This window comes from Nothoprocta perdicaria, unplaced genomic scaffold (assembly GCF_003342845.1).
Source record: "Nothoprocta perdicaria isolate Ctin4 unplaced genomic scaffold, notPer1 scaffold_84, whole genome shotgun sequence".
NCBI lineage: Eukaryota > Metazoa > Chordata > Aves > Tinamiformes > Tinamidae > Nothoprocta > Nothoprocta perdicaria.
Window position 1 is genome coordinate 1943588 of NW_020456132.1, and position 23216 is coordinate 1966803.

Sequence of the window (23216 nt, forward strand, 5' to 3'; positions counted from 1 at the left end):
GCGAAAAAATAGTCTTAAGATTTTTTTTTACCTAGTAGAATACTAATATATTTGCTTTTCTGCTAATGGAAGTTACAGATATATATTTTTGGATATAGTTTGAATTTGAGTGATGGTGGGGGGGGGTTTTGTGTGTGTATATTCAGGTCAGTCTATGTAGATGAGAGTCTGGCTTTATTTCAGTGTGCATGGAACATCTATTTGATGGTTTGCAGTGAGAAGTTATAGGGKGCAACCAAGGACTCGTGAAGCTGCTGTGGATGATGAGAGCCTCAGCCGGTGAGGAGTTTGCTGCTTTTCCCRTGGATTTCTTTCACAGGGAGGTTGCTGCAGGATAACTGGGTTTGTTCTTTAGCCTTGGACAAGACTTCCACGCGCAGCTTTCCAAACTCAGCGCCTTGTCTTTTTTCCATATCAAAATGGAAATAGTAGCATATATCTCTCCATCTAGCTTGTAAGCTCTTTTGGTGATTGAGACTGTGCAATCATTCTTGTTAGAAAAGGCAGCAGAGCTCCAGTCTGATGGGGATGTTGTAGGAGTCTACTGTGAAATAATAATGGAAACTCCTTCTTATTTAAGCAAAGCTTATTTATTTTTAAGAACAATATATATTAGGATATACAATATATATCTTAGGATATGTATATAAAATATATATTAGATATGTTGTCATTGTGTTGCCTCTATTCCCGTGTCCTGCCTGAAAATTTCTTGTAGCAACAAGAAGAGTCAACTTCAAGAAAAAATCTTGCAAATTTGGTTTGCCTTTGGGATCTTTTCCAAAAAGTAAAAAACCTGCAGTTGGACTCTTGAATCTGCTGAACTTTTTGGAAATAAATGGATCAATGGAAATTGAAGGTTTTTACCAAGCTAACATAACCTTAGCTTTGAGGAGTGTTCTCCTCAAACTCCTTATGTGAGGAGTGTTCTGAGGAGCCTATTTTGCTTGTCCCAGCTGCAGAGTTGGTGTTCTTTTCTTTATGGGATTTCCTATAGGCTGATTTGAGACGTGTTTTTAGGAAAAATCTATCACAGTAGAACCGCAGGCATGATTTTAGAAACAAATGATCGTCTTGGTTTGAATTGTCTTTTGTTTTTTTTCGCTCCCAATATAGTCAGTAAAGGCTATAGAAGTCACAGAAGWCTGTGAATTGGTTACCCACTCTTCATTAGCGGTAGAAGATCACTAGGTTACTTCAGTGTCCATTTTATTAACAAAAAAAAACCCATTTCGTGCATTGATTTTAAGACATAGTTTCAGGCGTAATTAAACAGATGGTGGCGAGGAACCTATTCTTGACTTTAATAATGTTGCCAATCACTGCCCACTCTCCAACCATCTGCTTTGGGGGAATGGGGTTTGGAGGCTTTCTGTTTTGTGTTTTGGTTTTATTGAGAAAGTTGTTTGAATATTCCCCTCCTCAACTGACTTTAAGATGACTGGTCAAGCTGAAAAAAAGGATTTTTCACTCTCCAGGAATCATTTTCATTTTGCATTAAGCTGTCTCTGAGGAGACTTTCTTTTCCCTTTCATAATTGGCTTTTTTTCTGCTTCTTCATGCAAACYGCTGAAGTTCTGTATTAGAGAGAGAACTCCTAAATTTTATATTTTCCTCAAATATCTGGAAATAAAGCATACTCAGGCAATGGCAGCCCCTTCAGATGGTGATTTGCCACATGCATTTCTCTGCYTAGTGTCTCTGGGGCAGCCTTGGACATGCTGCTCAGCGCTCCAGGACGACGTGCAGCTGCATTAGCCCCAGCTTCTCTTACATCCTCTTTCCTTTCTTGCAGTCCTGACTTACTTGCTTTATTGTGCATTAAATGACACAAGGCTTGGCCTCGGAAGATTCTTTCGCTATTTGAGCCTGAGGAAACTGGAAGGAATATCCTATGTTTGTATCATAATCATAAAGACTATGTTGTGGTCAAAGAAGTCATACTGGCATTAGAGTAGGAGAGACAATCTAGACTGCTTTAAATKGTGTTTCGAGTTGAAGAACTCATAAATCTAGAAGCGTTATTAYGGTTATGATCTCCTTTGGGTACTTTCTGAATAGGTACTGCAAAGTGGTTCTTGGTACTGGAGAGTATTTTAACAGGCTTAATCGGAAGAAGAAACACAGTTATCATTATCAATAGTTTGCAAATTAGTCAAATATTGCACAAAATGATCATCAATGTAAAGCAGCTGCCTTCCTTGTAAAAGTGCATAGACAAACTGCACATCAGTGTAGCCAGATGTGGTTACATACTGAGGAGTGAGAGCATAGTCCATACCTAAAACTACATCAATACCCTAGGAAGCATGACACCAAACAAAAAAAAAGAATTTAAACTTAATAGTTTACTTTTTTTTTTTYCCCCCTTCATTTTATTTTTTGCCTGGAAGTTTGGAACATTTAGTTACAGGGGAATTCAAGTAGGAAGCTATAATATTTCCATATCCGTGGTTAAATATTGTTAGTCTGTCAGTAGCTTAAAATAATAAATGCAGGTACATACACTGAAACCAAAACATTGATAATGAAAACTTTTCTCCAGAGCTCAAAAGCCTAATAGCTGGAAGCTGAAGCTATGCAAATGAAGACTGAAAAGAATAAGCTTAAAGAACCTCCCTTTCTTATTAATAGGGTTCATAATTCTTAACATGAATTATGAAAGGTGGTAAGAAATTGTTCATCATTATAAATAAATAAATGTTTTAATTTTGAGGAGTTAGAAATTGTCATCTATAATTCTGGTAAGCAGCAGCTGTCAACTTCTGCTATACTAATAGTACTGTAGTATTTGTAGAGTTCGGAGATAGACTTAGCCAAGAATTATGAAACAGAAGGTTTACAATTGACTCTGAAGTTATGATTTAAAAATTAAATAATTTAATTTCTGGAATTAAATCACTGAGCACTATTAAATGAGCTCGCTGGTCTTGTTTAAAATTTTCAGTTTTGATTTATAAACTACCTTTTTAAAGTTCTAATAATTCTAAGGACTGCTACACTTGAATATTTAATTTAATAGATTTAATTAGATGATTTAACTAATTCATTTATTTTACTCGAGGTCAATACTAACCACTTTTTGTTGATTTGATACCTGTGCTACATCCTTCCAGCTTAGCTTAGTCTTGTTAAAAAACATAACCTTGGTGAATGTTTTTTTTTTCTTTTCTTTAATATAATCGATTTGTTACTAAATCTCATTTCTTTTAGCAAATAACATGAGTTCAGAACTGTTACAAATGGATGATCAGATGAACACCAGCCTGTTGGTGCAAAATTAGCCGTCCTCATTGGTCTTCTGATTTGTTGGCTACTTTTCATAGCTGGCGCAGCTGGGGAGCAGGAGGCATTTGGGGCTGATGTTTGTCTGTTTGCTCCGCAGCAGTGTCTCCCTGGAAAACTGCAGGTAGGAAAACTGGGCGTTCAGTGGCTGAACATTTCTCCTTTGTGCTGCAGTGGGAGAGTCTCCTCTGCAGCTCTGCTGCTTCACGATTGCCTTTCGGCCTGTGAGCCACTTGGATGTGCAGTTACCACCCTGCAGGTGTTGCTTAGATCTAGGTGTCTTCTTCTGTCAAAGAGTCTAAATGGTCTACCTAAAAATAATCTACTTCAATCTTTGAAATATATTTCAAACAATGCGTTGTAGTTTTTGTAAAATATGAAAAAGTCTTTTTTTAGGGGCAGTCAGACAGTTTATTGTTCTTTGTCTCTGAGTTGAGGCTCAGAGTTAAACTAGCCTGGTTCTGCTGTTGATTCCAGTATTTAAGCTTTTAATGGCCAGAGCAATATTTCCAYGAAATCAATTTCAAGTTTGTCAGATTTTCATGAATAGCCTGTGACTTATTTGGTCAGTTTGCCAATAAGTGAATCTGTTCAACCTGTCGTGCATACTGAGATGCCACCAGCCGTGACAAAAATATTTTTAAAAAATATTAAGGAAGGATAGAGCAAGTAACCACTGTTTCATCAATAATTGTCTATGCTGGAGATTCTTTTATAATAAAGAATAATCCTGATTTTGATAATTTTTACTTGTCTGGACAGACCATTTTTCAGTCGGCTCCATTGCTTCATTCAAGAATATGGTTGTGGTGCCTGAAATATGGATGACATCTAGCAAAATGGCAACTTTTTCAAATATGGGTTAGATAGAAAGATGCCAGGTTTAGCATAGCAGTATTTTGATCCTTGCAAGTCCTTCACACACATCGTCCAAGTTTGCAGTTTGYAGTTTGGTATGTATTGTGCCATGTGTTGGAACATTACTGTCTGCTTTAAGTTCAATTTTTAATGCTATTGTCAGTTTTACAACAAGGTGATGAGTTGTGCAGTTCATGCCAGCACATATGTTGTACATTTATACATGGATTTTAGACCCTCTGGAGCATATTGTGTTACTTGCCTTTTTTAGCTAAATAATAAAAATCATCATGAAACTTTTTTTAAAAAAAACTGTATCATGTAAAAGACTATACGTCTTTTAAAAGTAGTTATTTTTGGTCTGTCTGTAAGATGGCTGTCCTTTGCTTATACTTTTTACCACTATGCTCTGGTAAATGTTTAAACCATTTTTACATATATAAAATACAACAAATGGTGAAAATTTGAGAGGGAATAGAGTTAAATATTACATTTGTGTCTTGCAAAGAGCTGCACATTCATTTTATTTTCAACCTTGGATAAAGCCAATTTACACTAGGTATGCTACCTCTTTGGTTCTTTGCAATTGAAGAAGTGATTGCTTTTGGATTACTCTAATCCAAAGAAATGCTACGTGAGCAGGAATAATGTGACATGTTTCCAAGCATTTACTCCATTCTTTTTGCCCACTGTCAAATGAAGACTACCCCCTGCTTTGTGTGAAGATGTGATAGGAATTACTACATATCAGTGAGACTAACTCCTGCTGCAGGATGAGGGCGGGGGGACAGTTGCCCGTTTGCTTACCATATAATCATATCATATATATGAAATACGATTTATATACCATATAAATGGGAGCAAGGACGTTGCCCAAGGTTGTGGTGATGGAAAGGGGAAGGTGCATGTTGGTCGCTGAAGTGCCTCTGCACTCTCTGTCTTGCAGCACATTTGTGCCTCACGTTAAATCTAGGACAGTTACCGTGACCGGTGTGGACAGATCACTTGGAGAACATGGGCAGACCGCGTTAAAAATTTATTCCCAGGTCTTATAAAAGTTACATAATGTGATTGTGAGCGGAAAAACCTCCCTGCTGCTGATGACTGTGAAAGCTGCACTAGCTGCAGTTCCATTATGGTTATTACCACTACGATGGCTGCATTAGTCGTGTCTACAGGAGAATTCTGCACTACTCATGCATTTAGATCTGTTGTTGCTGGGCAAAGCTGTGGGCACTTTCTTTGCAGGAGCCAGAATCTCAAGTCTGAGCTTAGCTGTATTTGTTTTAATCCTGGGCTTGGCTACACATGATTGCTTGTTTGGAGGTGAAGGTCATGGGCAACGCGATAGGAAATCTGCAARGAGGGAGAGGTGTGTTTGTGTTGCTCTAACAACAGCCGTGGCGTCTGATGTACGAAAGGCCTGAAAGTTGTTTAAAAAAAAAMCAAACAAACTTGCTTGCTTATATATGTGTGCAACACTTCTCTGCCGCTAACCACTAGAGGTCTAATGGATGGATTTGACAACTGAAAAATTGACAGAGGAAAGGGATTTAAAGAAAAAAAAATCTGATATTTTAGTCTTTTGGAGAAAAGGATCAAATATCTCTGCCTCCAGTGCAGGTTCCAGAACTCCTGAGTACGTCCTTGGACACATGCCTTTGATATCTTTCAATTTATTTATTTATTTRTTTTACTGTACTGCAGTATCTGAGTTGTCATTTTTATGTTGGGGGGGGGCAGGGAGGAAGAAGGACAGAAATATATTTAAATATTCCTTTGCAGGTTACCTTTAAGTAACTACCAGCTAGAATTGCTGTCARGTGGAACTGCTGTTTGAGAAGATGCTCATAGTTTGTGTTTGATGTGTATTTACAGTGTCCATATATGGGATTTGGTTTTATGATAAGGAAGAATGCCAAAGAATTGCAGAGCTCATGAAAAAGTAAGTGATGGGTAAACAAGACTTTCTGTGGTTTTTTTATGTATGTATTTCTGTACATACATGCACAATATGTTACAAGGATGGTCACATCTCTCTACTTTAAACCTTTTTCTGTAGAATCTGTTGAATGTAAAATTGTCACACAGCTGCATTTTATATATTCAAGAATAAGTTGTTACGTTGCAATATTTTTTCATCTGATTTGTTACCTGATGCCTCAGAGATTTGTTTTGAAGAACTTTGGGGACTTGAAGAATCTTTGGGGACTTAATATAATTTTCAGTTTGGGGAGGTTTTTTTAAATGCTGCTGTTACTTTTTTTTTTTTTTTGGTCCTATTAATATAAGTGAGGGCAATCATGAAGACATCCTGCAATACAATTTCTGTTTCTGCATCATGACTGAATTCCTGCTTCCTCCTTTCTTAGCAATATGTACAAAATTCATTTAATTAGCTCTGACTTAGAATCATAGAATATTCAAGGTTGGAAGGGACCTCMKAGGWCATCTAGTCCAACCCCCCTGCTCACGCAGGATCACCCAGAGCACGTGGCACAGGGCTGCGTCCAAGCGGGTTTTAAAGATCTCCAAAGAAGGAGACTCCACAACCTCCCTGGGCAGTCTGTTCCAGGGCTCTGTCACCCTCACTGTCAARAAGTGTTTCCTTAAGTTCCTGKRGAACTTTTGGTGCCTCAGTTTGTGGCCGTTTCCTCTAGTCCTRTYGSTGGCCACCACTGAAAAGAGGCCGCCCCCTCCTCCTCACTGCCTCCCTTGAGRTATTTATAGACACTGATCAGACTTAATAATTTTTAGATATTTAATAAAGTTGTTTTATATAAATTCTTTAAATTTAAATTTGCAATCAAACCAGAGAAGAAAATTTCACACACACTGTGTTTTCAGATGYATTTTAGTCTTACAATATCATGGATAGTCTTTTAAGTATCACTGTTTTCTCCATACATCGCAAATTGCTCAAGACCCATTCTCCTGCTCTGCCCTCTGGTTGGTTTAGTTATTGGCTTGTTTGCAATGATCCCATTTTTGGTTATTATATTCTGAAGGAGCTAAGTCATTTAGATTGTATCAACATGTGCAGTCTCATTTTTTAGAGGTGAAATGTGAAGGCTCTAGTAAAAGGACCTGATAGGAATCAGCAAAGGTTGGATTTACCAGTTGCCTCTGCAGTGTAGGATTGGGAGACATTGTGTCACARCTATTGTGACTTTTCTATTAAAGGAAAGGAAGGAGAATGAGGTAAGTCCAGGTCTTTGTCATCCCAAGAAAAACTCCAGGAGACTGACACAGTCAAGCTGGCAGCGTTAGGTACTAGCAGAGCTAGGTAAAGGCACTGTCCAAACTGGGAGTCTCTCCTTTTCAGCTCACCTCTCCCAGTCCTGATAGCCCGGTTGACAAAAGTGTTTCTGTAGCCAGAAACATGCTGAGGAAGGGACATCCATTCTCATGGCCAACGTGCCTCATGCCTGGTCGTGCCCTGCAGTCCATGCGAGGCCCGTGCTCACGCACTGAGATCCATAGCAAAGCACTTCAGCCRCTCACGTGCAAGAGAGTATTCATTGCAAAATACGAGCTGGGAAATTAGTCAGGTTTCCTTTATGTCTCATTTTGAAAAAAATACCTGCTGCTCTACATTTTGCAGTGACAAAACATTATGAAATACAGACTGTGACAYTGGTGGTTTCTTGGTTTTGCTTTTTTCGTTGGCGCTGTGTCTCCTACAGCTCCAAAATGAGTCAGTTGTGACCCAAGAAATAATTGATGGGGATGAATTTACAGAAATAAGCAATGAACCCTAGGAAGTCCAGGTTTTTGACAGCTAATTTTAGTTAACTAGCTCAAGTTGCAGTTGGTGGTGATTAGGTGCTCTCAAACTGGTAATTTACTACAATAAAGACTAGTTTTCAGAGGATTCATGCTATTGTAAACCGTGTGTAGTGGTTTATAATAGCAGTGTTGCATATAGATAAAAAACACCCTGTAGCTCAGCCAGTTGGCTGTGTGTTATAATTCTCAGCATTCTGCAATAATARTAAAGCAGCTGGGGCAGGAAATTGGTCATTTGCTAGTAGTTAATGACTGATTTGTGTGTGTTTGCCATCCTCCACCACCAGTAGAACTAAATAACACTATAAATTCTCTCTCTGAGTATAGAAATTTTGAGTGATTTACAGCAATTTAAGAACATGTATCTCATGCTTTACCAAGCTCTTTTTAGTATAGATCTTTTAATATGTGTGTTTTAATGCAGTTTTAATATTGATGGGGGGAAATGAAAATACTCAAGTCTTGTTTAATTATGATAAAGTAGTAGCAGTTAAAATTCATCTTTTTGTTGTTTTTGTCTTGTATATTCTCCTCTCACCTCCCACTTTCAGCCTAACTCAACAGGAACAATTCAAAGCACAGCAGGGCACAGGAACAGGAGCATCCCCAATGATCATGAATTCTACTAATAACAAAGAAGTGGATATCTTACGGATGCTTACCAAAGCCAAAGATGAGTATACCAAGGTGAGACTTGCTCTCTATAAAATGAGGACATTTTCTTTCAGTGATAAAATGAGGCCTACCTGCTTAGCACTTTACATTATAACACATAATAGTTTTTCGGGGGTTTTTTTTTAAGAGGTTTCCTCAAAGTAGAACTGGCAGTCTGATTTCAGACAGTGTACCCTGTCTGTTGTATGTCAGAATATCCTAGAGATTCAAGAGAAAACAATGCTGTGAATAAAAATTTMTGACAGGTGTATGATGTGTATGATAATTTATTGTTACTCTCTAGGAGATGAAAAGAAATGGAAACTTGAGGCATGAATGTTTCTGACTTTGTTTTTGACCCATAGAGCTCCTGTCCTCCTTTCTGATTGAATAGTACTTTAAAGTTCTTTGAAGTTGTATCCTGTTTCTGGGTGAAGTATTCAAACCCTGTGATAATTTCAGTGGTTTTCATAGATAACTCTGTGRAAGACCTTTACTGTTGGAGAGACTGCTCTTAATTGTGGCTGTTAGCTAGTTTTGGACACTGATGCAACCATAGGATGATCTCAGCTCATGGACTGGTTTGGTCTTCTGAGGCTTCTAAACATGGACGTAACTAATGGACTAATAATGTTCTGTATTATTGAGCAATCAAAAAAAGCTTACTTTAGGGAATAAAAATATAAAAATTTTAATTATTCATATATATGTTGCGGATGTTTTCAGAGCCTATAGTTCCTCCTGCTGCTTCCTGTCTTTCATAYGTATTATCATGTAATAATGAGCTCATAACATAAGTGTTTTGAGTCTAGAAATATATACATCTTAAACATAAACAATTTGGAGAAAAAAATGTTTTTCTAAAATGTGGCTAATGAGAAGAACCTCATAAAGGTTATAATAGACTACTTTAATTATGGTGAAATGTAGTTGTTTTTCTTGGAGTATGGTTTATTTCAAAATTAAGACCTTTATATTTTCTCTAAGAGGTGAATTGCATGTTTCATAGCGGACAAAAACACCCTTAGAAACTTGTATCTCTTCTCTGTTTTAATATTAAATAAGTATTTAGTGTTTACATAAAAGAGTATGATTTGATATATTCTGAAATGCTCAAGGATTTTTCATTAACCAATTAAATAAATACTCTAACTAGAACGATGGCTAAAATCTGTACCATGTACTATGAGAAAGATATATGGTAAGCCTAAAGATAATTATCTTACTCATCTAGATGAACACACCAAAAATCAAGACAGAGGAAAGACAACACTGAAAGACATAGTTAAGCAACAGATTTACAARCAAAGGGGGAAAAAAAAGAACACACATATCTCTTGTAAATTTGCATTTTATCCATACCATCTAATTTTTCTGCTTAAAAGTAGTTGCTAAGGAAATAACATGAGAATTTCCTCTTCATCCGGGACATGAGTAATAGGAGTATTTGACCTCTTAAGGACTAGACCTGTGTTTCTTCTCATTTTGTTAGTAATGCAAAATTAGCAAGAGTACATGAAATAAAGGCAATGAGAATCACTTTTGCATTTCATGTCAGTATGTTTCAGTCATGCTTTTTGGCTGCTTAATGACATAGACATCCTTGCCAGGGTATATGTCTCATGACTTACGATGCAGTTGTGCTGAAATTGGTCATGAAATCTGTTGTTCTCCTTTCTGAATTCAGTGTGGTTTCAGAAAAGAGGGGGTTTTCAAGTTTTTTAAGCCACAGAATAAGAGCATCAGTTTTCAAAGCATCTAACGAGTTTGCTGTATTTTAAGTCCCACAATAAGATTTGGGGACTGTAAGTAACTTCAAAGATTGTAGCCCATTCCCAAAAACAACTTGCACATTCAGAGGTTATGGGAGAAAAAAAGAAATGCTTCCCTTCCTTCTCCCTTTTTTCTTTATCAGTGGAGCTTTAAGCTGCTAAATCATCAAAACATGCTTGGGGGAAAGGAAAAAAAAGAAGGTTTTAATGTATTCTTGTGTGGTATTAGCAGACCTCATAATAGTAGCTGGAAAGATAAACAGTTCAAGAGTTGATGTTGAAATGCAGCATGATGAAATGTGCTGCCCTAACTGTTGTGCATTTATTGCACCATCTGTCTCTTAATCTGTTGTTCAGAGGACATGATAAGGTGGACATCCTTTGGTTTATTGATGTGCCCGAAATAACTGAAGCTTACTTGTCCATTACTAAGGGTGCACAACGTTTGATATGAGCATCACTTCTGGCAGTGAGCAGGATTTTATTTAAGTTTTTTTGACTAGTTCTTCACTGTCCTTCAGTAAAGTGTTCCAGTGACACTGACCTGCTCAAACAGGAATGTAATTTCTAAGTTTTTAGGTGTGTGCTTCTGTTTTGATTTGTTAGCTGTAAGAAAGCCTTGATACTATCTTACCCGCCTCCAAAAATTCTATCTTTCCAGAGGGCACTGTGTTATAATTGCCCTAGAGGATGCAGAACCTATGTTCCTGTTCCTAAACAGTCTATATTTATGGTGAAGAACCTATTTTYCTATTCCTAAACAGTCTGTATTTGTTCTTGTTGTCTCATGTAAGCAGAGCTTTCTCTGGCAATCCTTGCTCTTTGTTTTTCTTTGCTTGTTTCTTTTTGGTTTTGCTTTTGTGAAAATTCTTTCCCTCATTATTCCTGTTCTTCAGAGCACTTCGTACACCTTTGTGTGACTATATACTGATGTCTTCTTATCGCTGCTTGATGTCAGTTAGATAAAAGTTCCTGGTTTCCAGGGCCAACTAGCTCTGCACTTCTTCTCTGACAGCTTCAGAGTTCTTGATGACTTTCAGCATAGTCCTCCATCTACAATATTCTTCCCATACAGTCCTGGTTGACCTTTCCATGTATCAGTCCTTTTTGCATCTCCTCATATTTGATAGGTCTTCGTGGCTCGTATTTTCTATGAGAGTCAAGCAACTGCTCTAGAAGAGATGGAGAGGTGACACGGTATCAGTTTCAGGAGAACTCCAATGCTAAGCTACAATACTTGTCTGTTGTCTGTGTTTGCTTTGACAACATCCTCTGCAGTCTATACATGGTTCAGGTAGATGATGAAATACACTCACAAGTTTCAGACAAACAGCAAATATTTTGTTGCTTGGAACTTGTTTTGCASTATTAGATGGGTAAAGAGACTTTGGGGAAAATAAAATACTTCRTTCTGGGTCAATTATTGCAAAGTTTTTGTTCAGAGAGTGGAAATATTGTAGTTAGGTTTAAATAGATTACCATGTTGAATGTGACCTACTCACATTAGCCATGATGCACACACTGTGAGATTTTATATTTGACTTAGATTTAATTTTCTTGTGAAGCTCTCCATTGCTGCAAATTCRATGTCTTGTTTGTCATGTTTTTTTTCAAAGCTAGTGCTTGAGGCAGTTTCTCGCTTTATGCAGTAGTGATACAACAGGAGAGAAGATGCAAGATTTAAAAAAAAAAAAAAAAGATAAACTGTAAGATGATTGTCTCTGAATGTTTTAAAGTTATTTCTGAGAGCAGCGTTTGAACCAGAAATTGCAATTGCTGTACAATAGAAGAGAGTCAAGTGCAACAGAAGAAGGCGAAATGCCAATGGAACTACACTTCTGCTTTGTGAGAGTATGTCTTCAGAAAGTCGTGGCAGAAGGTTGTCGCATCCAAACACTCACAAGATAATTTTGGAGCAGAAACTCAACAGAATCTCAGAATCACTGGAACTGGAAGAAACCACTGGAAATCATCTAGTTCAACTCCCCTGTTCAAAGTTAGATCAGCTAGAGCAAGTTGCTTAGGACCATGCCCAGTCAGATTTTGAATGTCTCCACAGATGGAGATTTCACAGCTTCCCTGGACATCCCATTTGRTCACCTTTAATTATTATTTAAAAATAATAATAAAAAGCTTTTACCTTTTACTTATGTTTAAATGTAACTTCCTGTCTTCCTATATACCCTTTTTCTGCCTGCTGCCTCTTTCCTTTCAGTATGCATCACTGAGAGTCTAGCTCTATCTTCTTTTTACCTTCCCATCAAGTTTCTATACACAGTGATAAGCTCCATCAAGCCTTCTCTTCCCAAGGCTAAACAATCCCAACTCTATCAGTCTCTCCTCATCGGAGTGATGCTCCAACTCCTAATCATCGTTGTAGTCCTTTGCTAGACCATCTCAGGTATGTCCATGTGTGTTGTGCTGGGGAGCCCAGAACTAGACACAGTGTTCCAGATACGGTCTCACCAGGGCTGAGCAGAAGGGAAGGATCATCTCCCTTGACTTGCTGTCAATTCCCTGCCTCACATAACCAGGGCTGCTGCTGGTCTTTCCTGCAGGGGCATATTGCTGGTTCATGGCCACCTTGTCCAGCAGTGCAACCAGGTCTATCCGCACAGATGCTTTCCAGCTGGTAGATGCCCAGCCTCTACTGGTACATTCAGTTATTTCTCTGCAGTTTCCCATTGTTGAATATCATGAGATTCCCGTTGGCCTTTTTTTTCATCCTGTCAGGGTCCCTTTGAATGGTAACACAACCACCTGGTCTGTATGTCTCTTCACCCACTTCTCTATTGCCTTGAAAGCCCGCACCTCACACCCTGTGTCTCATCATCCGCATCATTAATGAAGTTATTAAACGGGGGATATCTGGAGGATACCACTAGTGACTGGCCTCCAGCTGGACTTCATGCCACTGCTCACAACTCTGAGCCATTTTGTCAGCTGTTTTTCAGTCCACAACACTGTCCATTTATATAGATTTTATTTCATCAGCTGGTCTGTGAGGATGCTAAGGGAGACTTTTGCAACCCTTGTAAAAGATACGCAGCATCCACTGCTCTTCCCTCATCCACTGACACAGTCATCTCATGACCTGATGGAAGACTGTCTTATTGGTCTTCTATAAATCCATGCCAACTGCTCCCAGTCACCTTCTTGTCCTTACTGTGTTTGGAAGTCACTTCCAGGAGTATTTGCTGCATCTCCTTCCCAGGGAAAGAGGTGGGGCTGGCCAGCCTATAGTTCCCTGGATCCTCCTCCTTGTCTGTCCTGAAGATAGAGTGACATGTACTGTCTTCCAGTCCTCAGGAACACCCCTCCAGTTGCCATGACCTTACATAGATAACTGAGAGTCATCACGGAGCCACAGCCAATTCCTTGAGCTCTCATGGGTGCATCCCATAGACTTGTGTGCACCCAGTGTGTTCCCTTAAGGTCCTTCTTATTGTGTCAGACTTACCCACATGTCTCAGGGGCTTGGGGTTCCTGAAGGCAGTTCTTAGGAGGAAAGGTGGAAGGGAAGAAGGCGCTGTGTACTGTGACCTTTGGGACCAGGCCTTCTCAAACCCAAACCCAAGAACTTCTCAATTTCTTCTCAAGAACTGAAGATTTGTTTCACCAAACCATCTGGTTTACCACATTTTACAATTGTGGTAGGTTTTAGAAATGGATGCTACAGACACCACTGGATATTAGGAGGGGAGAGGGTGTCTAGTTATTTTCTCACCTAACAACTTTGAACGCTTAAGAGTTTATCATAAAGCTCGAGAAAATATACTGGGGCTTTCATAGTCACATAGCAATGGCTCTGCTTCATGAGAAAAGCAATCCATCTAGTGCAGTATTAATTAACGCATAATACTGGATTCTTTGCAGGAAGGAACAAGAAATCAAAGTTGATCATTCTATACCAACCATCTGCAAAGTGTTTTTTTTCCCCTCAGGACTCATTAGTCCTGAGGCATAAAACTTAGACTCATCAAACTTAGTTAATTAACTATGAATATTCTTGTTAGATAGGATTAAATTTTTATTAAATAATTCTTYAAAAATCCTTCCAATTTATTGGTATCAACAATATCTTGTAGTAGTGAATTCAACTGTTTCACTGTTTCCTTTCCAAGGAAAACAGCATTCCTTATATACTTGTTACTTTTTTAGTTTCATCAACTATCCTCTTATTTTTGTACAACATGAATGAGACCATCTGATTTTTGTACAATATGAATGAGACCATCTGATTCACTTTTTCTTACCCCATTTATTCTTTCTCTGTGTCCTTCACACAGAATTCTCAGTGACCCTTTTCTAAATTAAATGATGGCCTTCCATCTTCATATATCAGTCTTTTCTTGCCCTGACCAGTTTTAGTCTCTRCTTGATCTGTCTCCTTATAGCTGATTAGTACTGCTGTGCTTGATAAGGAAACACACTGATTCTACTAATGCAGATTAGTAGAATCTAATCTTAGATCTAAACATGATCTAAGCATCATTTTAATTGTTTTTTTTTCCATATGGTATATATATCCTCAAAGTTCTCATATTGGGGTGTATCTTCATAAAGGAGTTGTTTAGGAATTATAATGCCATTTTTTTAAAAACAAAAGTCATTAAAAATGTTATTTATCTGCTCAAGGTGTCAGATTGACTTTGGGCTAAGTGTGGGAAAACTAAAAGATAAGGAAGAGACCTGGGATTTAAACCAGGAGGGGAGATCTCATAAACAGGAAATGTTGGAGCCAAGTCTTTATTTGTGCATATGCTTTGTATTTTTTAAAAAAATACTTTCTAGTTTTTCAGTAGTGTAACTTCTTATAAATGGTGCTGTGTAACTTCTTATAAATGGTGTTGAAACTGATAATTTTGTTTTTTAAATACCTGACTCTGGATTTTACTATGCTAGAGAATTAAGGGAAAAGATACTGTCTCAGTTACTCAAAAAATACTTTTTTTCTCTGTTGCAGTGTAAGACCTGCTCAGAGCCAAAACAAATGACCAGTTCCTCTGCTATCTATAACAACCCTAACCTAATCAAACCAATTCCAGTGAAGCCTAGTGAAAATCAGCATCAACGAGTGTCTCAGCAAGGCAAGGTAAAACGTTCTACTTGTGTTCTGCTTTGTGCTGCTGTAACCCAGTAGCCATTTAGGAAATGCTTATTTAGGTCAGAAGGTCAGTGCAATTATTTGAGGTGGAACTTTGGTAAGGAATTATTTTAATGCAAAACTGCACTAAAGACACTCCTCCCCATACCAAATGACATGGAAGCATTAAAATTACAGGCATACTATGCTGACGTAACAAAGAAATTCTGGTCTTTCAATTTGGGGATGCTGCTTTGGTCCCAGCTAGTCCAGTCAGTTGTTAGACCACAGTTTGTTTTCTTTATGTGATTTTAATTATTCTAAATACAGAGAAGTGCTTTGGTATACCTTCAAGTTGCATAGCCTTGCAAAATGACAACAACTGAATCCAGTCAGCCATTACAGTGGGATGTACAAGGAGCAGCACACCTCCACACAAGGGCAGAAGGTTTCTCTCTCTTACCGATACTACAATAGTGGCTGAAAGGGAAAAGATGTTTTTCATGGTGTCTGAAGTGAAACTGCTGCCATTTCTCAGATTCACTGTTTTTTACCACCGAAGAAGCTTGACAACTGTTTCCTTGCCCTTCCTGCGTCACAGTTATTAAGACTGTGAGAAAAGATGAAAGCGTTGCTTTCCCAGCGCTTGCTTGAATATTGCAGGCTAAGTTTTGTAGGCACTTCATGGGGCTTAGCATGCAACAGAGAACTATGTTTGTTTTTCTTTCTCCCTTCACAGAATACAGATTCTGAACCACAACACTTGTCTCTGACAGCACTGTTTGGAAAACAAGAAAAGCCAGATGTCTCAGAACCACATAGTAAACAGCACCAAGAGAATCTTCCTGTGAGGCAGGGGGTGGTACGATCATTGTCTTATGAAGAACCTAGCAGACATTCACCCTCTGCAGAGAARCAGCTTTGCCCAGCAATTCAGAAGCTCATGGTGCGTGGAACAGACCTACATCCACTTGCTGAGTTTCCTGAGAACCGTCTCTGTGAAAATGGCAATATCCACCCTGTGGGTGAGGCTTTCACGGGACTCTTCCAACCTGTGGCTTCTCATGGCATTGCAACATCTCATGTAGTCCAGGATACTGCTGGCACTCAGAGCTTATTACAGAAATTACAGGGCCCATCGGGATCAGTCCCTAAAGTGGACCCCAGTGCAACAGGACCTGTAAGCTCAACAGCTTCAGTCTTCAGCAGGACTCCTGCTGCTGCTGGAGCCCCAGCAGCACAGGTAAACAGTCTCACCCAGCCACCTTTGGTGTACTTCAATGGTTCCCTTCCAGGCCAGACTGTGGAGTCTCACCCCGTTGGTAAAGAACAGTCCAAACTTCCTAGACAGACACTTTCTCTCTCTGGCAATCAAGCAACCAATTCTGGGGTGATTTCACCTCAAGAGCTACTGAAAAAACTCCAGATAGTGCAACAAGAACAGCAGTTGCACGTATCCAGCAGACCCACCTTGGCAGCTAAGTTTCCTGTTGTTATACAGAACGCCAGTACACTGAAACCACTGGATTCCTGGATAGACAAGGCACCAGGGGTGGAAAAACAGAGCTCTCTCTTTCAGGTAAAGTAACTGTAGAATTAAAAAAAAAAAAAAAAAGGAAAAACTTTGGGTTTGTCTGCCTTTTCATCTTGGAGTTCTATAAGGATAGTTCCCAATCTTTTTGACCAGTATCTCCCCATATTATCTTACACACTCCATTCATTCATAATTTTATAGTGACATCAAGTAATTTCTCTGTTGCCAAGCTCTGATATGGTAAATACCGAAGGATGAATCTCTTGCACATGAACAGTGAGCCTCGTGTGCGATTGCAGAATGCCTAAATGCTTCCCCAGGTGCACTGTCTTTGTTAATAACTTCATTTTCCATAGCAGGTGCTACACTTGAGTGTCTTCCAATGTCCTGTTTTGGGATGAGCATCTAAGCCCCTTTTACCTCCCTTTGTTGTGGACAGACTATCTCCAAGGCCTGTATTGTACTGGTAATGAGAAGTTACTTGCCCAAGCAAATGAACATTCACCTTTTCAGTGTAAAGTTTAAAAGCTGCTTTTATCCATTTCAATTTCTGAAAGAGTTGAATGAAAAACTACAAAACGTTTCAGCTTGTAGCAGAAATCCTCCTTATTGTAGAAAGCTGATCCAAGAAGCTGAAATGGCTACTTAACAACTAACAGCCACATCTTTTACTAGCACTGATAGGTCAAGATTTCTAATTCTGTAAGAGTGATCAAAAGATGATGATTACCTTATAGCAAATAGCCATCTTTATTTTTATTCTGTGAATCAAAGCAGCACAGCTTTGAACTTTTGTGAAGAGGTTTTTGGTGGATTAGTCYATCAAATTATTCAGGAGCAGTTGCTTACAGATGGGTATCTGGCTTCTCAGTGCAGTACTAATGAACAAAAAGAGGATCCAGAGTCACAATCATTTACTTTTTTGTTACTTCGGGAGATTGCTGTAAATGAAAGAAGTTGTCTGGTTCACCAGGAAATGTACTGACAGCATGGAGACATGAGCCATTCCTACTCAGAAGGTGAATGGGAAGTGAGGCAAGTGCTATCCTCTATGTTATAAGCCAGTGCACAGTAGTAAAACATGACCAAAATATTGAGGTATTTCTGAATGAAAGAATTGGTATAGATGCTGATAGCACTTCATTTGTGTATATTTGTAAAAGATAACAATGTGCAGACATTAGCTGCAATRCGGAAAGAGAATGGAATTGTGGAAAGGGAGTCACAATTTCAGTTATTTTGCTGCAAGGGTACAAACAGAACAATGGCTTGAGAAAAGAAAAGTGCTTGCTGTGTCAAGTCTCATTCAGTAGGTTATTGCTGCAAGYTTGCCTGGAAAAATAAAAAGAAAAGAAAGCAAGGAAGGAAGTCAAGGAAGGAGACTCTTGATCTTAATTTCAGTATCTGAGACCAGACCAAGAAGATTCATCCTGGTGGGGACGAGTAGCTTTACTGACTGATACAACCACAGCTGTTACCAAAACAGTATTAGATGCAGTTCCTTTGACATATTCAGAATTGTTTATAAGACATTATAGAAAACTGATCAAAAGGTGACTAGTTCAGGACCCCTAAAGCTTTGCAGTGAGGAAGGAAGGCTGCTTTTGCATACAGCAGTCTGTCAAAAAAAAAAAAAGCCTAAAAATGAAGGAATGAGTCTTTCTTCTGTAGAATGCCATGAATTAGCCAAATTAAATATTTCTACTCTTGAAAAATTTTAGAAGATAGATATGTGAAACAACATTTAAAACCATCGTTGATCTTTTTATAATAGCATCCTTGCTGTAGACCACAGGCTTAAGTGCTGTCCTGCCTGCAGACAGACATCTTGAGTGAGATTGAATTGGCACAAATGTATCTGCAYATGCTTATGCAAAATTGATTGAAGCAGAGCCTGACAACAAATGCTGCAAAAGGTTTGTTCTCTATAATTATTTATCTGGTATTCTATCTTTTACTATAAGTTAGTGTGCAGGAAAAGTGAATTTTAAAAGCCTAACAGACCTAGAAAGGTACCTGGACAGTGTCACTTAGGTTGGAAAAATGATTTTAAAGGAACACCCGAGATCCATCAGCAATAGTAAGAAAATAGAAGCAATAGTCTTTTCCACAATTGACACATTACAAGCCCAAATTTAAATTGGCTTCTGCTGCATCTCCATATGGTATAAGAGCTGTGATCTCCCACGTGGAAAGGAAGAAACCAGTCACCAAAATAAAATTTTAGCAAAAGCTAAAGAATAATACTCAGAAGCATTCAGTCTGATGCCAGCCCTATTCTGAGAAGTGTTCCTTATGTGGACAATGAGCAACATGTGCTAAAGCTGCAATAAAAATGTATTACTCTGCATTAGACTTTAAAACATGGGCTTAAAATTAGACATGAGTTGTCCTGATTATAGATAACACGGGTGCTTAAGTGTTTCTGTTAATCGGTGTTATGGTTTTAAAAGGACTTACAATAACCTTGACACAAATTTATCACTTCTGTTTTAAAAGGCCACTTATTTTGCAGACAGTCTCTTTTCTCCGAGTATTTTCTATCAGCAATATATTTTACACGTCATACATTGTTTCTGCTGAATCTGTGTGGTACACAGTATCTTTGGTGGAAGAGTCACACCATTACCTATAGATTATCTTGACTGCATTTTCAGCATGAGACTGTAAAGATGCACAGCAGTAAGGCAACTAGTAAGTTAAACCTGTCATGGAAGATTATGTAAGATTCTGCTGTTAAACATTAGCTAAATTTTTCTAAATTAAACTTAGAAAGATGAAGCAATGTTAGCACCAGCATTGTAGCCAACAACTGTCTTTCAAAGTTCCCAAACCGTTTGTAGCTTAGATGTTCTTAGTTTTAAATAATGCTCACTAAAAACAGCTGGAGCCCCAMAGCATCCCCTCTGCCTGCTGATGCTCCAGAGAAGCTGGTGGTGCATGTGGAATCGCACACGGTTAGGGAGCAAAGGTGGTTGCCACMTTGCATTACAGGTCACTTCAGTGCCACCAGCAATGCAGAAGAGCAAAAAGGAGAGGTCTTAGATCCTTAGATCCTCCTGCAGAGAAGGAATGTTACATACTGCAGGTTTGGCATTGTTCATATTTCCTTACTGCACAGCTCATGCAAGGCTGCTGCTCTCATACTGGTGATTCAGAGGTTGAAGTGTTGCCTTGATATAATGCTGGGGATGATTCAGAAGAAACTGGGAAGAAGCTCAAGAGAGATTCTGTGAGAAAGTTGTTGTTGAGTCGCATTTTGGAAGGGTATTGTGGCCATGTGAGAAATTACTCAAAGCTGAAAGATTAGCCCAAAGGCTCCATATCCCTCCTAAGCATTTTCAGTGCTTTCAGCAAAACATGGTATCAGAGGAACTGCTGTAGGAGCACCAAGATCAGCTCCCAGATTTTCTCATGGGATTCTCATCCCACTGATTGAAGAGTAGGTAAACTAAATCTTAACAGAAAATTCCCGCTTRCATTTTGAAAAGAAATGTTTATGTAAAATTTTTCAAAATGGCAGAAGCTGTGAGCGCAAGTGTTAACAGAAAGTACATTTGAAAGCTTTCGCAGAGAAACAAGTACCGTGTGCTGAAAAATGAGAAGAGTAAAGACTGCTTGGAGGCAATTGGACGTGTAGCAGTAACTTGCAGATATTAGCCGTGTCAGCAGTAGATGGCAGTGTTGCTTACATGTGCTTGGCAAGTCCAAGCAAACAGCTGCACCATCCACAAAAAACAGGTAATTTTTGAGATCTCTGCTAAACCGTAACATGTGTAGCTGCTTGACAGTTGTAATTATATGTTATTAAGAGCCTAGCTGATCTCAGGTTTTGTTTCTACCAGACTAGAGCAAGATGGCTTTTGATTTCTAAGGATGTATCGTTTAGGTCTTTGGCTTTCTCAGATTCAGCTGGGCTGGTGGGACAGGTTCTCACCACTGTTCAAGGGCAGGAGCTTTCGTGGAGGTTCCTACCCTTCCTGAGCACTCAGTAGAAGCATTCATTAAATCATTTTAGGAAAAAACAGCTGTTTTAAGCTAACTTGGCCAATTTTGCTTGCATTGAATTAAAGGCAAGTCCCTAGAACTGCATGGTTGAGTAGAACAGAAGTGCTATGATGAGTGCCTGGAGGTAGTAAATCTTCCTCAGGCACATTTGGAGGAATACATCTGTGCAGAACTTGAATGTCTCACTCCACAGAACTACAGCACTTCAGATGTACATCGGTTCTTTTCTAAAAAGATTTTTTTTTTTATCAAGTATAGATGTGTATATATATATATATATATGTACTGCTTAAAGGATACCTGAAGTGAACTAAAAACTAATTCGGGAGCATTGTAACAGACTTCATTTCTGTTATGGACTATATGTCATGTGGTCATAGACAAGTTGTGGGTAGGTAGTCATTTTCAAGTAATACTTTAGCTTTGAGAGAAGAAAAAAGCAGTATTTGTCTAAAAAGTGTTATTATTGGGAGATCTTCACATGTAAGTAACATGTAACTGTAAATGGGATTCTAATTCCACACATCTTTCCCATCCCTCTAATCTTTCTCCTTCCTTACACTTAGCATAAATCAGGACAAGATCTAGATCCTTGTTGATCCTTTATATTTCTTTTCATATTGTGCTATAATTAACAATATTCAGAAATATCTTGAGCAAAACAATTGCAAACAGGGATAAAAGATGCTCCAGAATACAAATTTTCCTTAATGAATAGCATTGTTTTGCACAGGAATGAGATAACCCCTCAGAAGAACGAAATTAGGATAAACCTTTTTTTTCTTTTTTTAATTTTACTTAATTTCACTTCAAGATTCAAATGTAACCCAGGAGTCAGACAAAATTAAATTATTTGGTATCCTTTCACTTTTGCATAGTAGCAATAAGTCATGTTCCAGTCCCAAACAGTGGAGCTGGCGTGGGCTCATACTAATTCTCCTTAAGTTTTATTCTTTAAAGGAGAAGATTGGTTACTTGAGTAGTAAAGAGATAGCTGGCTAAGGTTTATTATAGAGTTACCGGGAGAATATTCGAATTTCTAAAAGCTTACTGAATAAATTTTCCATGATGGCTTGTATCTCCTGCTACTGCTAGCCCTGCATGTCTTAGAGATCCAAAATGTGTCACAAAATTTGAAACCTTTTTGACACGTAATCTGTGTTCAGACTGGTATGGCTATAATACAGAGGAAACTCCCAGAACTACAGAAACATCTGTGTTTTCCTTTCTTTTGAGGGCCTTTTTTGATTTTGTGACCTGAGTGTGAGCTAGGCAACTGTGGATGAGTTCTCCTTCTGCTGATGCCACCAGCTCGCTGTGGCTCTTTGGATAAGTCATGGTATCTCTAGTTCCCTTCCACCCCTCCTTAGGTAAAATGAGGATATAAGAGTAAAAATGATAGAAAGCTCAACAAATTAAAATGAGGTTATTTTAAGTAGTTTGGAAGTTATTACTGGAAAATACTTTTTAATATTAGGTATAAAGTGTATGTCTTCAATAATTGCGTTTGTGTGTTAGCAAGTATATTATCAAAGATAGGACTTAAGTAGTGTACCTGTGTCRAAAATTTCGCTGTAGCATCTCCAGAGTGTTGCTATTTAATAAGAGCATAATTTCCGTAATACCATGTTCTAGCACTCAGACTATTTGCCTATCAGCTAGACTCAATCACATTTGAATATATTTCTGCCTTCTCGTGTTGCATGGAAGGCCTTTTAGTTTGGAAATGGAACATATAAGTGGTCCTGAGTGGGAGTTGTCTAGACTCCTTTCGGCAGCAGCTTGTGTGCCTCTTATCGCTACTGCATTTTGCTGCTTTCACCCTCCTTATTCCCATATAAATAAGAAGACAGGCTGTTTAACTGCTGGCTGTGCTTTCACTCGGACAGGTGATCTCCCCGCAGCGTATCCCTGCCACCGTGGCGCCCACCTTGCTCATGTCCCCCATGGTGTTCGCGCAGAGCGCAGCGGCCGCTCCAGCCAAAGGCAGCGAGAGCGGGCGCCTGGCGGCAGCAGCAGCAGCAGCCCCGGACCCTGCCGCCGCCCCGGCCAGCCTCCTCCTGCCCCTGCAAGCCCCAGAGCCGCCCGCGGGCAGCAGCAGCTCCGTGACCAAGATGCAGCTGCAGGAAACTCTTGTGCACCTCATCCAGGTAGTGTGCAGACTGCTCCCGCTCTGCCTGACGCCCTCACTGCTGCTTGGCTTTACGCGCCTGTTCCCCGAATTGGTTGC

General features: G+C 39.0%; 1 protein-coding gene across 2 annotated transcripts in view; it reads left to right on the forward strand.

Annotated features, from left to right (window-relative positions):
- DCP1B (decapping mRNA 1B) overlaps positions 1–23216 on the forward strand; it is a 42175-nt gene that overhangs the window by 16503 nt on the left and 2456 nt on the right. For both annotated transcript variants that reach the window (XM_026052128.1, XM_026052130.1), the window contains exons 4-8: positions 6022–6088; positions 8484–8619; positions 15325–15453; positions 16184–17023; positions 22876–23136. In XM_026052128.1, coding sequence (XP_025907913.1) covers positions 6022–6088; positions 8484–8619; positions 15325–15453; positions 16184–17023; positions 22876–23136 — 1433 coding nt within the window. The remainder of the gene's footprint in view (positions 1–6021; positions 6089–8483; positions 8620–15324; positions 15454–16183; positions 17024–22875; positions 23137–23216) is intronic.